Source organism: Enhydra lutris, unplaced genomic scaffold (genome assembly GCF_002288905.1).
Source record: "Enhydra lutris kenyoni isolate GAN:26980312 unplaced genomic scaffold, ASM228890v2 scaffoldscaffold3, whole genome shotgun sequence".
Lineage (NCBI taxonomy): Eukaryota > Metazoa > Chordata > Mammalia > Carnivora > Mustelidae > Enhydra > Enhydra lutris.
The window spans coordinates 30501107-30517817 of NW_019154087.1; the positions used below are offsets into that span (position 1 = coordinate 30501107).

Sequence of the window (16711 nt, forward strand, 5' to 3'; positions counted from 1 at the left end):
GGAATACTGTGCAGCCTTAAAATGGAAGGAAATCCTGTCATATGCTACACCATGGATGAACCTTGAGGACATTATGGTAAGTGAAATAAGCCAGTCGCAGGGGTACCTGCAGTTAATCAGTTGAGCCTTCAGCTCCAGTCATGATCCCTGGGTCCTGGGAATCAAGCCAGAGTGGGGCCTCTCTGCTCAGCTGGGAGCCTGCTTCTCCCTGTTCCACTCCCCACCCCTGCTTGTGAGCGTGCGCGGGCGCTCTCTATCTCTCTCTGTCAAATAAATAAAATCTTAGGAAAGAAGCCAGTCACAAAAAGACAAATACTATATGATTCCACTAGTATAAGGTATCTAAAGTAGTCAAATTCATAGATACAGAAAGCAGAATGGTGGTTATCAGGCTGGGAGAAGGGAGCAAAAGAGAATTCTTGTTTAATGGGTTTCAATTGTGCAAAATGAAAAATTTCAGGAGATCTCTTCCACAACAATGTAAATATACTTAATACTGAAACTGTACACTTAAAAATGGTTAAGGTCCTAAAGTCTTTTTTTACCACAATAAAAAAGACACATTTTTTACCAAAATAAAAAAGTTAGAGCTTAACTTTTTTAAAAGTTAAGCTATAAAACTGAATAGATATATGTAAGAGCAATGATCCAATTTTTGTTTTGAAAAAATAAAAACAGCTAACATTTGAGTGCATACTATATGCCAAACTCTGACTTAGGCAGTTACTATGTATTAATGCTGTTAATCCTACAACAACTATAAGAGGTCAATGCTATTACCATCCCATTTTACAGATGAGAAAACTGAGACATAGACAAGTTACTTAGCATGTCCAAAAAACACAAAGCCAGCGTTTTTTTGTTTTGGTTTGCAGGGGTTTTTTTTTTTAAGTTTTTTATTTATTTGAGAGAGAGTGAGCACAAATTGGAGGTGGGGGAGAGCAGAGGGAGAGGGAGCAGACTCCAGGGAGCCCAATGTGGGGCTTAATCCCAGGATCCCCAGCTCGTGACCTGAACAGAAGGCAAACACTTAACTGTCTAAGCCCCCTAGGCGCCCCTAAAGATTTATTTATTTGAGAGACAGGGAGCATGTGCACATGCACAAGCACATGGGCTGGGGGTGGAGGGGAGGTGTGGACAGCGAAAGAGGGAGAGAGAGAGAATCCTCAAGCAGACGCCCCATTGAGCGCAAAGCCCAATGTGGGACTCCATCCCAGGATCCTGGGATCATGACCTGAGCCAAAATTCAGAGTTGGCTGCTTAACCAAGTGGGCCACCCAAGCACCCCACAAAGCCAAGTTCTAAATACAGACCCTCTTGAGACACTATTCATGCTCTTAACCTCTATGCAATACCTACAGAAAAGTCTGGAAAGATAATGAGCCAAATTATTAACATTCTCTTAGATTCTTTCTGTTCATGATGGACTTTTCATTTCATACACTTCTATAAAATTTATGAAAAGATTATGTACTGCTTTTTATAATGTAAAGCAAAAGGAGATATTGACATTTTCAAAAAGTATACTTAATGTAACAGCAAGGTCTCTATACCTACTATCAATGACTTTATTTACTTATATATCTCTGGACTCAGAGCCTCCACTACAGTAAAGCTACTCTATTTACTATAAAACACACTTTTTCAGCTGGCTTCTCTACTTCCATAAGCTATCCTTCCCCTGGAATATCCTCTCCTACACTCTAATGAGCACTTTCTGATTTACCCTTCCACTTTTAGTTACTTTTGTAACTTATCAAAATCCAGTTCTTTACTCATCTCCTTCAGGAGGCCTTCCTGTCTTTACCTATACCATTTTTCATTAATTTAGTATGCGGCTTTGAAAAAACTGCCCTACAGAGGTTTTATTTGTGTCTCTCATAGAGCCATCAGCAAAGTTCCTTGAAGATGTTACTACTCCTTCTCCTACAGGCAAGGGCACTCCAGGGGCATAAAATATACTTAGCACCAACATCTAGAGTTCTAAAGACTTTCCTACCAGAAACAACAGCTCCTTAGAGATAGGACTGATTCCAGATCTGGGATAGGGAATTTACAAGGTAAATCTGATTTGTCTTGCGCCAGAAGGCCAGGAAGCAATCAGAGACGAATGCAGGAGGGTCAAAAGGATATAGAAACCACTCTGAAAGTGGTTATCACTGACAAACTGAGACAATCTGAACATCCAAAAGAATAAGGATTGCAACTTATTTTAATGTTCAATGAAGGCACAGGCACCTGGGTGGCTCAGTCAGTTAAGTACCTGACTCTTGATTTTGGCTGGGGTTGTGATCTCAGGGTCAAGAGATTGAGCCCCACTTCCAGCTTCCGGCTGAGCATGGAGTCTGGTTGGGATTCTCTCTCTCTCTCCCTCTGCCCCTCCCCCCTGCACTCGCAAGCCTCTCTTTCTCTCCCTCGGGGCAGGGGAATGAAGGGGGAAAAAATCCAAAGGTCCCTATACTGAAAAATGGGGAAACTACAACAAACATTTGTGATCCCTGGAAGTAACCAATATATTACCATTACATGTCTTCTAAGTAGGTATCTTACCATTTTTAGGGAGAACATAGTTTTTATTAACCAGTTGATAAGGAAGAACTTCCTTAGAGGGGGGAAAAAATCAGACAGTAAATGACAGAATGGGGTTGGAAGGGGAATCACTATGTGCAAACCCTTACTGAAATAATTATCAGGCAACGACCATCATGGATACTAAAACCATTTGGAGAAAGATCATGAAGAAAAGCATATTCTCATCATGCCAGAGTATCACCCTAGAGATTACACGGTCACCGCAAAGTGAAAAATACATGTTTACAGCGGTGATCTGGCAGCAACCTCTCTAACCATATGTCAAATTTTGGAGTGGAACAACCAGGCATTCTGTGTCTCCTAATGTGATAAAATACAAGGCATGCAGGACCACCTAGGAGTCTTTTCAAGTGAATCTCGACAGATTCTAATTAGGCCTTTGGACCTAATATTTGGCTGAAGGAAAATACAGGGGATAAAAGAACAACTTAAAGACACTACGAGGAAATAAGGAGTTAATCAAGAATATGTGATGTTGAGGAAATAATGAGATAATCAAGAATATGTGACGTGCTACAAGACAACTGACTAATCTCTTTTAAAAAGTCAGCATCATGAAATAAAGATGAGAGGACTCTTCTAAATTAAAAGAGACTGAGAGACATGACAAGCAAATGCTACTTGTGAGCTCCAGTAAGATCTTAATTTCAAAAAATAATAAAAAGCAAAAAATACAACTATTAAAGATGCCTAGGGGATAACTGGGAAATCTGAATAGGATTGACTGTTAGGTAATGCTAGGGAATTCCTGTCCATTTTCTTAAATGTAATCATGGCATTGTAAACAAGAAAGAAGAATGTCCTTGTCATTAAAGAGGCACGCTGAATAATTAACAGGTGTGGTGTCATGTTGTCTGTGACTTTCAAATGTTTCAACAAATACACAAATGCAATACACACACAAGCAGACACAAATAAAGCAAACAGGGCAAAATGTTAGTGAGATTAGTTAGTGCAATTAGTTATTAATACTCTTCTTTAAACTTTTCTATATGTTTCAAATTCTTCACAACAAAAAGCTAGGGAAACAATAAAGTTGTAAAATAAGTAAGGGGAAAAATAACTCCTTGTCTCTTTCACTTAGCACCACCTCGTGATTTATTTTCTTTCTTAAATAAAGCAAACTTCACATATAATATTAGTTTCAGGTGCACAACATCCTGATTCAACCACTTATCTTTTTTTAAAGTACTTCCTGTCTGTACAAGTAACCTTAAGTCCCTCAAGGACACTTAGATTTTCACAGGTTTACAAATATATAAATAGCCCAACAGATGTTGTTATTCATAAGTAACATAAAAGACCACTTTGATAAAAATCAAAATGTCTGTTAATTTAAAGTCTTAGCTAGGATATGGAACAATATAAAGCTTTTGATGACAGAAGTGTAAGTATAATCACGCTGGAAAACAATTTGGCACCACCAAAACAAAGCTGAACACATACATATTCTATTACTAAAGAATGTTTCTGATGGGTGTATACCCAGGAGAAACTCTTGCACACAGGCACCAGGAGTTAGGCTTAAGAATATTTAAAGCAGGGCACCTGCATGGCTCAGTTGGTTAAGCGACTGCCTTCAGCTCAGGTCATGATCCCAGGGTCCTGGAATCGAGTCCCGCATCGGGCTCCCTGCTCCATGGGGAGTCTGCTCCTTCTGACCTTCTCCCCTTTCATGCTCTCTCTCACTGTCTCTCTCTCAAATAAATAAATAAAATCTTTAAAAAAAAATAAAAAAGAATATTTAAAGCAGCACTATACAAGAACAAAAACCTGGAACAACCCAAATTTCCATTAACAAAGAAATGAATGAACTATGATATATGGATTCACTGGAATACCACAAAGCAATGAAAAATGAATGAACTAGAGCAACACACGTGAATGAATCTCAAAAACATGTTAAAGAAAACAAGTTGCATAACAATACTAGCAGTGATTTCATTTATAAAAGTTTCAAAAACATCGAAAGTAAACAATGCATTATCTAAGGAATCAAACATGTGGAAAAGCAAATGAATGATAAACACAAAATTCGGGATAAGTAGTTCCTCTTGTGTGAGGAACACAGTGAAGCCTTCTAGTTTTACTACTAATGTTCTTTTTAAGAACTTAGGTGCTAAGTATATAGGCATTTATTGTATCATTTTTGTTTTAGATTCTATTAATGATTCACTATTAGTTTTTTATTCTACTCAAAATCTAATAATAGCTGAGTAAAAAAAATTAATAACTGACTTTAAGGTATATAAAACCTCAATTCAAAAACAATACTAAATTATTCATATAATAACTGCACTTAAATTTCTCTGCATTTATTTAGTAGTGAACAATGCAAAGCTATCAGTATTCAAATAGTCAAACCTATCAGTAGTGCCAATTAGGAAAATAATGAGGAATAAAATAAATCCCCAACCCAAGAAGCCATGCCCCATTTGAGGAAAAAAACAAAAGCCATGCCCTATCTAAAGGCACCTACAGTTACCTATTTTACTCAATGATTTAAGCTCACAGCTTGACAAAAAGGACAAAGCAGCCTTCAGAATCAGATACAAAGTTTGCCCTTTTGACCTTTTATCAAGGTAGAATCGTTAAATACAGGTTCATAATATGGAGAAGTCTCTGTTTCCTCTTACTTTATGACCATAAGGAAAGTCACAATTTCATTTCTCTTTTATACCCTAACCACTAGAAGCCTGAGCCTATGACCCAAATAATGCCACACGAGCAGACCCCAGCTAACAGGATTTTAGGAATGCTTTCCACCAGACATGGCACAGCGGTAGTGTCATCAGGAAGAAGTCCCTATGGAACCTTGCAATAAAACAGAACTTTTTTTTTTAATATAAGAACACTTTAACATGAAATCTACCCTCTTAAAGTGTCAATATAATTTTCCTTGTTGTAGGTACAATGCTGAATAGCAGATGTCTAGAGCCTATTCATCGTGTGTGACTCAAACTCTGAGCCCACTGATGAGTGCTCCCCATTTCTCCCTCCTCCCAGCCCCTGGCAGCCACCATTACATTCTTCGATTCCATGAACTCAAGTGTTTTAGATACCTCATGTAAGTGCAATCATCCAGTGTCTTTCTGTAACTGGCTTATTTTAGGTAGCACAATGTGACATACTGCCGAATTTCCTTCTTTTTAAGGCTATGTTGTATCCTACTGTGTGTATATACCACAAATTATTTATCCATTCACCCATCCATGGACATTCTGGTTGTTTCCACGACTTAGCCACTGTGAACAGTGCTACAAGAAGAGAACTTGTGTGAAATGTATAATTTGAGGGAAGTATCACAGGGTCCTTCTACCAGGTTCAACTACAGCTGCCAAACACATAGCAAAAAAGACCTAGCTTACAGAGTATGTTGAATTGCTCTTTATTCAAAATCAGACACAAGACTGATACCAATCAAAAAAATTGAAATAAAAACACATAATTGTTGAGCTAGGAGTACTACCTGCCCAAGCATGAATAAGCAAATGCCTCATGTTAAAACAGGAGATTGGGAGAGGTTCACGATCAACCAGGAAGAGTAATAATTGTATTTATACTCCATTACATTAAAACTTTACTATGCAGAGATTTATAATGGTTGCTCTATGGAGTATGCCTGACTACAGTACATCTACTAAATGTGTTTGCTATCAATACCAGGGACAATTCCTTATTAGTACAGGAGTTACCATGCTATTGCTTCTCTCTTCTAACATCTAGAGCTAAGTATGTGCTTAGCTATGTGCATATGTGTCTATTACATCAACACCTACCAAATTTACTAATACCAAACTAAAAATTTTGTATGTTGGGATGCCGGGGTGGCACAGTTAAGCATCTGCTTTCTGCTCAGGTCATGATCCCAGAGTCCTCCTTGCTAAGCGAGAAGCCTGCTTCTCCCTCTCCCTGCCGCTCCCCCTGCTTGTGCTCCTTCTCTCTCTCCTTCTCTCTCCCTCTCTGACAAATAAATAAAACTTTTAAAAAAAACAAAAATAAGAAAATAAAAATTTTGTACGAAAAAGATTCACCCCCCAAAAAATGACTAAAACTTCTATCTACAAACTGTATGAACAATATAAGATCACACCTACTTCCACCAGCCCTTCAATCTCTTTAAAAAAAAAAAAAAACTGAGTTAAATAAAGACTTCTTCAACTTTTGATTACCTACCAACCAAATGATGCTTGCTTTTTAAAAGTTCTACTGGAATATAAATATAACTCGTGCCAAAACCCCAGCATAACTGTTTATAATATAAGCATGTCACTAAAAGGATATCTCCACTGACCACCACAATGTCCTCAAACCAACATTGGTCTTTTGTAAGATCAATAATCTTTATAAGAAGCTATGACAGTTGTACCCAACCACCTAACTTACAGCAGTACCTAGGGATGGTATGAGATAATGCGAGAAATTTAAAGATAATCCTTATAAATACAAAGTATAATACGGTAATATCTCCATCAGTGATGAAGATGAGTTCCAGAAACATGCTGCATTATTAGGAAGGAACTTTGTTATGGAAGGACAAGAGTTTCAGAGGGTACAGTGACATTTCAAAGTTGCTACATGCTGGAAGGGCAATTCCTTCCTCGGTTCCAAATCCAACTCCCAAGATGCCCAGCTACGCACTTTCTTCCTGGAGACCCAAATCACCTTACCTTGCTACTGCTCCTTTGAAAGAGTCTACTCCAAGAATGTGTTCAAAATGTTCATAAACAGATGGAAGCAGGAGTAAGGGAGGTGGGGGAGAGACAAAATGAGTGAAGGGGAGTGGGAGATAGAGGCTTCCAGTTTCAGAACAAGTAAGTCACAGGAATAAAAGGCACAGCATAGGACATATAGTCAATGATATTGTAATAGTGTTGTATAGTGACAGACAGTAGCACACTTGTGGTGAGCACAGCCTGAGGTAGAGACATACTGAAGCACTATGTTGTACACCTGAAACTAATGTAACATTGTGTGTCAACTATTCTCAAACTAAAAACTTTAAGAAAAAATAAAAAAGTTCTAAATACTGTAGAATTACTAAAATGTGACAGAGACAATTAGAAAAATGGAAAAGAAAGAAAGAAAGAAGGAAAGAAAGAGAGAAAGAAAGGAAGGAAAATGGGGCTAAGAGACTTGCTTGACACAGGATTGTCACAAATCTTCAATTTGTAAAAACCACAGTATGTGTAAAGCCCAATAAAGCAAGCACAATAAAACAGGTGTATATGGGTGCCTGGGTGGCTCAGTGGGTTAAAGCCTCTGCCTTCTCTGCTCAGCAGGGAGCCTGCTTCCTCCTCTCGCTCTCTGCCTGCCTCTCTGCCTACTTGTGATCTCTGTCAAATGAATAAATAAAAAATCTTTAAAAAAAATAAAATAGGTGTGTATGTGTGTGTGTGTGTGTGTGTGTGTGTGTGCATATACCTCTATATGTATACCTATATGTACCTCCATTCCTAGCTTTTAATTTCTCTCAGCAATGATATGTATGTTTCTAGTGTAGAGATCTTTCATTGCTTTTATTACATTTTTTCTAGTTGTTTGATTTCCTTGGGTGTTGCTAATATAACAACTTTTAAAATTTTATTTTTCAAAAGCTATTATGGAGGGGGCGCCTGGGTGGCTCAGTGGGTTAAGCCTCTGCCTTCAGCCAGGTTATGATTCCAGGGTCCTGGGATCGAGCCCCACGTCGGGCTCTCTGCTCAGCAGGGAGCCTGCTTCCCTTCCTCTCTCTCTGCCTGCCTCTCTGCCTACTTGTGATCTCTGTCAAATAAATAAATAAAATCTTTAATAAAAAAAAAAAAGCTATTATGGAGAAACAAAATTTGTTTTTGTAGTTAAAAAAACAAAAATAAAATTTTCATAAACAAATGATACTTCTTGAACATTTTTAAGCCTTCCTTATAATTGGGACACCTGGGTGGCTCAGTTGATTAAGCATCTGCCTTCAGCTAAGGTCACGATCCCAGGGTCCTGAAATTGAGTCCTACATCTGGCTCCTTGCTCTGAGGGGAGACTGCTTCTCACTCTGCCTGCTGCTCCCCCTGCTTGTGCGCTCTCACGCACGCTCTCTCCCCGTCTCTGGCAAATAAATTTTAAAAAATCTTAACAAAACAAAAAACCTTCCTTATAACTAGGTGTAAAAGTATTAGACATGAAACTACATGCATAATAAAACCACTCACTGAACACTGTGCTAAGTATTTTGCATGCTCCCTTATTCACCTTCCCAACAATTCCATGAAGAGGATACACCATTAGCCCTCTACTACAAATTTAAGAGAGAACTTGGCCAAGGACATGGTAGTAAAGATTTAACTCCAGGTCAAACTATAAACCCAGTCTCCTTCCACCCATACTATACTCTTTAAAGTTCTTACACCTTATAAATGGTTACAAATCACTCAGGTCCTCAGCTGATCCTTTAACTACAGACAAGGTAGCATCTGCCCTGAGCTATTTACTAAGGGCCTGAATGCTCTTTACTTTCCTTGTCAGGCCCAATGACGACCTCTTTTCGTTAAGAAACTGAACGCCTGAAAAAAAAAACCTGAATGCCTACAGTGTACAAGATAGAGAAAATGAAAATATGTAAAGCACAGCCTCCACCCTCAAAATATTTTTACAGACTCCTAGGAACTAGGCATAAACTATTACACTACTATTAAAATTAGTAAACTACTATTAAATAAGAATGAACACTTCTATAAGGAAATGCCATCAAACATCAGAAAAGCTCAATTTTCAAGTAAAAGGGATTTTATTCATATAAAGAGCCAAAACTTTTCTTAAAATTAAACATCTTAGTGGCCCCTAGCTGGCTAAGTCAGAAAAGCATGCGACTCCTGATCTCAGGGTTTTGAGTTCAAGCCCCACATTAGATGCAGAAATTACAAAAAAAAAAAAAACAAAAAAAAACCTCAAAAAAAAAAATAAATTAAGGAATCTTAGATAAAAATATTTTTGTACCTTAAGCATAAAACACAGCATAATACTACAAAGACCTTAACACTGCCAGGTGCCGGGGTGGCTCAGTCGGTTGGGCATCCAACTCTTGATTTTGGCTCTGGTGATGATTCCAGGGTCCTGAGACTGGGCTAGGCGATGGGTTCCCCCCTCAGTTGAGGGGGGAGGGGTCTGCTTGAGATTCTCTCCCTGTCCCCCAACACCCCTCCCCCTGCAAGTGTGTATCTCTCTAATAAATAAATGTTTTTTAAAAATGTTTAAACAAGAAGACCTAACATTGATTAAATTTATTAATGTGTGAAGTGTTTTACATACAATTAGTATTTACACCCAAATCCTGTACTATCCATGGGCCCACTGGATGTAACATCAAACAGAGAAGTAAAGTTATTTGCCCAAAATCATGCAGCTAGTAAATGATGGAGTCATGATCCAAATGTAGCATATGCCTCTTTATTCAGCTTTGTGATGCATTTATCATTGATGCAAACATTCTATGCCCACCTACTGCATGCATAGCATTGTATTGAGAAATGAGAGGGCAGTAAACAAGACAGCTTGTTCACAAACCTCACCTTGTGATTAAAAAACAGATAAATAAGAAAATAAATGAGGTAACTACTGATTGTATAAAATATCCTAAAGGAAATCAAAGTGTTGTGAGTAAGTAACTGGGAAAGGCTTACCTCTGTTACGGCCTCTTATAGTTTTGTTCTCAGATTGTTCCCACATAAGCTGGCCAGACAGCCAGGCTGGGGACCAGAGAAGCAGGCAGACAGAAGACAGACCACTGAAGATGATCAGAGAAGTGGCGAGGAGATGCCTTATGTCATGTTTTCACGAATATGTTGGCATTTTTCCACAAATCCTAAGGAGACAATGTTCTTTCTACTGAATAATACCATGCCTAAGAGAGTATAATCTATGCCTGATGAGTATGGTTTCACAGTCAAAATCTCAACAAGTACGTGTTTGTACGTATTAACTCATTCAGCATTACAAAATGCAACCTAATTTTAAACTCAAGATAAACCACATTATTCCACTCATGGTACACAATTTCCAAAAGCAAATTATTGGGTTTTTTGTTTTAAATCCAGGTCCCACATAGCCTTCAACAACTTAAAATTTGAAAATTATTTCAAAGAAACAAAAAGACTCATACCACGTTTAGCATGCTGAGTAGTCCCAATGCTATTTTTAGAAAGAGCAACACTTCTCATGTGCAACTTTTTCCAAATGATACTAACAAGGTCAAGGATCATATCCTATCTAAAAACAAGACCTATACAACATAGCCAGGATCTCTTAGAATAGCTTATGTACAAGTCGTGTGGCCTGAAGGATTTACTTGTATTTTACATGTCTTTATATTTACATACTTTATATTTAAAATATTCATATTACCTGTACATACTATTCTTATTTGTTTTCATTCCAATCATTCATATTTTTCATATGGCAGTGTTCAAACAGCCTTTAAAAGAAGAAAATAATGCTTCACGTCTTACCAGCATTTCACATTCACTGGATAATTTGAGCTCCAGAACAACCTTGAGAAATATGTAAGTAAGAGTATCATCTTCCCCTCTGCACAGTGGTAGGAGTGCAGCTCAGAAAGGTTAGGTAACTTGGCTAGTTCAAGATTGCACAGTACTTGGCAAAGACAGAGCCCTGACCAGGCCTTCAGACTCTTTGTTCATGCTCTTCTCCCCACAGAACGCTGCTAATTTAATACATGAACTTTCACGCGTCTCCCTCTTCAACAGACCTGGACTGGAACTAAGAGCCATACCACGGCGGCCCTGCCGATACTCTGAGTGTCCAAATGCAACCGGAACACGAGTGCTTTTCAGTAAACATAAACACTAGCACACGTTTCAGTCAGGACCCCATTCAGTGCTGGGTTTGCTCCACTGCACAAAACTTATTAAAATACACCATGCCTTAAAGCATAACCCTTAATGGAACTGACTTTTTCACTCAGTGGCAAATTCTGTAAATGAGAACGGTGACTCATAGCGCTAACTTATGGTTTTCTAAATTAATAATTTTGGATGCCAAAGCAAACGAATGAATTACAGACCCCTATCCATCCCCAAGCCCAAAGTTGCTGAAGTGTCAAAGCGCGGTAGTAAAACACAAGGAGAGAGGTGGGGCTGGAGCTAGCGTTCCTCCTCTTCTGCGACCCCGGGCAACCCACTCCTCAAAACCCCAACGGGTCTCTTCCGACCCCCAATCCCGCCGGGACTAAAGTGCCTGACTACCTGGCCCCGCGATGCCCCGCGACCACGACCAGAGTGCTGCCGGGAACTGCGGCTGTGGGGATACGCACGGCTGAGGCTGCCCCCTCCCCGGGGCGTCCCCACCTGTCTCGGGTAGCCCGCACACCTGACAGTCCCAGCAAGGGCAGAGGATGCGCTGCGGGAAGCCGCCCCTCACCTAGAACCGCCGGGCTGCCCGGGACAAGTCCGCTTCCGCCCCCAGCCCACATGGCCGCTGGAAGACCGCGCCCGCGTCGGAGGGGCCCAAGATCCCCGGAGGCGGGAGGGGGCGGCGGCGACAGTGGCTGGAGGAGGAGAGAGCGCGGCCGGCGCGCCCGGGGGGTGGAAGAGGAGGAGCGCGTCCCGACCCGCCGCGAGGGCAGACGGAGAGCGGAGGAAGTCCGCCGGCCGCAGCGGCGCCGCGGGGGAGCAGGAGTCTACCTGGGAGCAGAAGTACGAGCCCTGGATGCCCAGCTTGATGCAGGTGGGACACTGGAGCTTGGCCTCGCTGCTGCAGCCGTCCGTCTCGCACACGCGCGTCTCCACGGCCGCCATGCTGCCTGGCTGCTCGAGGAGCGCCTCACCGAGGAAGAGGAGGAGGAGGAGAGAGGGCAGAGGAGGGGACAGAGGCCGAGCCAGGGGAGGAGCTCGGCCCACGGGGCCTGGGCGCGGAAGCAGGAGGAGCGCCGGGCCGGCCCAGACCACGCTGCGCGCCCCGCCCCTGCCCCGCGCGCGCAACTGGCGCCCCGCCCCGCGGCGTTCGCCCCGCCCCCGCCGGCGGCCCCCGCCTCCCGGCGCCAGGCGCGCACGTGGGGGCTGCGAGGGTTCGTGGCAGAGACATCCGCCGGCTCCGTGTGGTCTCACGTCTGTCCCGGGAGAGAGCGACCTCCTGGCCCTGGTCAGAGAAGGCCAGGTGCTGCCGGCGGGGAGGAGCCCTCATGTCTTGCGCCGTGTGTATCTAGAGAGACAGCGCTCTGGTCCTGCCTTACTGGATCGCAGGGTCTTGAATGTCCCCCACACTCACAGGAGGTTGGAAAGGGCGCCCCGCTCCTCTGCGTTGGTCACCCGGCAGCTTCTTGGAAAACGAAAGTAATTCCTTTTTTAAAGTTCTGTTTCTCACGGATAGTGTCTGCTCTGAGGCCTAAGGACCACCATTCAGTCATTCACAAAAAGGGGAGCCAGAGAGCTGTCAGGAGGAGATGGGCTGAGATTTGCATCAACCCTCCCTCGTGCCTGATTTTCTTCATACACACACCCCCATTCACAATGTACAATGCTAGTAATAGTAACACTACAACTACTAGATATTCAATAAAACAATTTCGTGTTATCCCAGTCGATTATTTAAAAGGTGAGTAGGGAAGAATTGTATTAATCTTGAATCATCAGGGTTGAAAGGAGATTTAGAGGTCTTGTGATGCAACTTGTTGCCCAGATCTCTTCAACTATATCCCACATCTGCCATTTTCGAACTCGTGCTTGAATATGTGTCACTAGGGAACGGAGAGGGACTAATACTTATTGATCATCAACTAAGTATTGTGAACTTCGTGTTATCTAATCTATATTTTTTTAATTTAACATTTAATAGAGGAGAAAAACTCGTGTTACTTTTATTTTTAATAAGTTTTGCTGTGTAAGCAGCACAAATAATAATAAAATCAAACACATTTTTGTAAAAGATTTTATTTATTTGAGAGGAGAGAGTGGGGAGGTGGGCGCAGAGGGAGAGGGAGAGAAGCAGGCTCTCTGCTGAGCAGAGAGCTGGACGCAGGACTCAACCCAGGACCTTGGGATCACGACCTGAGTGGAAGGCAGACACTTAATGGACTGAGCCACCCAGGTGCCCCCAAATACACTTTAAAAAGTAAGACCTGAGCAAAAAGATATCAACCACTAAATATATGTGTGTACAGATGCACATATATATATATATATATATATATATATATATAAATGCTACATATGTGTATAGGTATATATGATATTTTTTAACAAAAATATTTTTTTGTTAAAAAAAATTTAAAATTTAAAACCATGGAGAATCTTTAGTTAATTGCTTTCTTCAGTTATTACATTGTGAACTTCCTTTTTTGTCATTAAATATAGTATGATTTATTATTGATTTAATTATCATTAAACCATTAAATTATTGACTTAATAAATAAAATTTACCACATAATTTTAACATCTGCATGATATTCTATTGTATGGATAGTTTACTGAACCACATTCACTAGTAATAAGAATGTAAGTTATTTTTAATTGTTACATATTATAAGCAAGGCTTCAGTGAAATACCCTTTTATTTTTTTTTAAGATTTTATTTATTTATTTGACAGAGATCACAGGTAGGCAGAGAGGCAGGCACAGAGAGAGGAGGAAGCAGGCTCCCTGCCGAGCAGAGAGCCCAAGGCGGGGCTCGATTCCAGGACCCTGGGATCATGACCCGAGCTGAAGGCAGAGGCCTTAACCCACTGAGCCACCCAGGCGCCCCTCAGTGAATACCCTTTTAGCTAGAACTTTGTGTACATCCTTATTTACTTCGGATATATGCTTTTTTTTTTGTTTTTTTTTTTTTTTTGAGTAGGCTCTACACCTAGCATGGAGCCCAACATGGGGCTCAAACTCACAACCCCAGACCATGGCCAGCTGAGACCAAGAGTGGGATTCTTAACTGAGTGAGCCACCCAGGTGCCTGAAAGATATATTCTTAAAAGTGGAACTACTACATCAAAGGGTTGTCACTATTTATTTCTTATAATATGATTTGTCAAGTTTTCCTTTAAAAAGTGTATATAAGAGGTGGCTGGGTGGCACAGTCGGTTAAGTGTCTACCTTTGGCTTAGGTCATGATCCTAGGGTCCTGGGATGAGCCGCACATGGCTCACTGCTCAGCGGGAGGCTGCTTCTCCCTCTCTCTCTGCCTGACACTCACCCTGCTTGTGCGCACTTTCTCTCACTCTCTCTCAAATAAATAGATAAAATCTTTTTTTAAAAAAAGTATATAAATTTACAATCTGGTCATAACTATTCTGACATATTATTTCCTGAGGCTTTACTAGTGCTGGCTATTATTTATTTTAATGTTTGTCATTTTGATAAATGGGAAATTGTATCGTGTTTTTTTATATTATAATGAGGCTGAACATTTTTCTCTGATTATCAGCATTTGTATGTTTTCCTGTATGTGTTTGCTTTTGTCAAATTTTCTTTTTTGCAGAACAATACTTTAAAAAAAAAAAAGCCAAGACAAATTGGCCACACTGCCATTGCCTAAACACATCAATGCTTCATTTGTCCTTGTTACCTTTGATGTGGGAAACAAAGGCAGAAGAAAAATTACTAATTTCCTTACTACCCAGAGCCCACTGACAAGTCCCTGAAACAGGCAGTGACATTCCTCTAGGGACTCAACTGCCTCAATGTTAATACTTTGCTAAGGGCAAAAGCAATCGTAGCCTGAACAAACCCCCCAACCCCGATCTTGTAAGTCTACTTTAACATATTAAAAATTCCTTTGGAAACTTCCTTTATCTCTAAACCCCCCAAGATACGTGTTGGCAGTCATCCGTAAGGACATGGCCCACTGATATACATCTGAAAGGTCTCATGACTGAAGTTTCATTAGATAGTAATAAATGACCTTGTCCCAACAATAACTAGCCCTCTCAAGGTCCTGGAAACCTTGCTTCCAAAATTCCTTAGAGACTTTTTCTATCCCTAACCCACTCCCCACTGGAAAGTATATAATGCACCACTCCTCATGACCCCGGTGTATCTCTTTCTGGCCACTGGTCCTGTCCCCGTGTTTTAATAAAATCACCTTTTTGCACTAAAGACGTCTTGAGAATTCTTTCTTGGCTGTCAGCTTTGAACCCTGTCACCGTCTTTCCTACATCACCTTCGGTCCTTATCCACATGCATATTCAGTGTTTACATATTTGCAGTTATTGATAAAAATTTTTATTCTACATTTTCACATAATATTATGCCATGAATTAATCTTAGATTTAGGAAAAACACTAAATTCTATTCCTTTTCTACATGAGAGCTCTTTCTGTGTTTGAGACCATCATGTATTATGGGTTGTGAGTCTTAGAGCATCCCCTTCTATCTTGTAGTATGTTTAGATCTCTTGCAATCTTTCTCCATCAAACCTGGAGGAATTCCAGTTTGTTGTCCCCTGGTGGGTTGTGTTCAGATTAAGCTAATCAAATAGAGGAAAAGGAATTATTGATCATTCTAGTCCAAAAGGCCCTTGGGGTTCTTCTCAACCAGGAAGAGCCTGCAAAGTCTCTGCTTTTGCCGGCTATCTGTTCTGGAGGATGCTGTGTCCTCATACCTTCAGGAAAGCGATGCTGTGGGGCAATTAAGAACACAGAATGTTGCATTAAGATAGGCAGACCTGGGTTGAAACCTCTACCTCCGACTCTCCCTCCTTAGTCCTGTTCCCATGAGAAACTTGTTTAACCTTATTTTCCATATCTGAAAAATACCGGCCAGTGTAACTACCCATAGAGTTTTATGATAATTGCATTGAATAGATTTTGTGAAGTGCTTAGGAACCCCATAAGTGATAATTAGTTAGCCTTGCCATTAACTTCTCCTTCCATGGTCCTCCTCACCTTCCACAAAACCAGCTGTTCAGTGAGATAAACTTCCTAAGACCATCTTTCTGACTATTCTTAAGATAATCATGCAGACCCCTCTTATTTAAGCATAAAAAAATGACAAAATGGGAGATTTTTACAAAATTATGTCAGAGTCCCGGTTTTATTCCTCTCTTCCTTCTGAGATTTTAACTCAAAGTCCCCATTGGACATCCTGTTTTTGTTTTAATTCCTGTGTGCAAAGTTCAGCCAACCCACTTCGAGGACAAAGAGTGG

At 40.7% G+C, this 16711-nt stretch overlaps 1 protein-coding gene across 2 annotated transcripts in view; it reads right to left on the minus strand.

The window, feature by feature from the left end:
- Positions 1 to 12402, minus strand: part of LOC111157617 (methionyl aminopeptidase 1) — a 66431-nt gene extending 54029 nt beyond the window's left edge. Inside the window, exon 1 of one of the 2 annotated variants that reach the window (XM_022519196.1) lies at positions 12264 to 12402. In XM_022519196.1, the coding sequence (XP_022374904.1) occupies positions 12264 to 12377 (114 nt within the window). In that variant the 5' untranslated portion in view covers positions 12378 to 12402. The remainder of the gene's footprint in view (positions 1 to 12263) is intronic. The other variant, XM_022519202.1, reaches the window with a different exon arrangement.
- Between the last annotated feature and the right edge of the window lie 4309 nt (positions 12403 to 16711).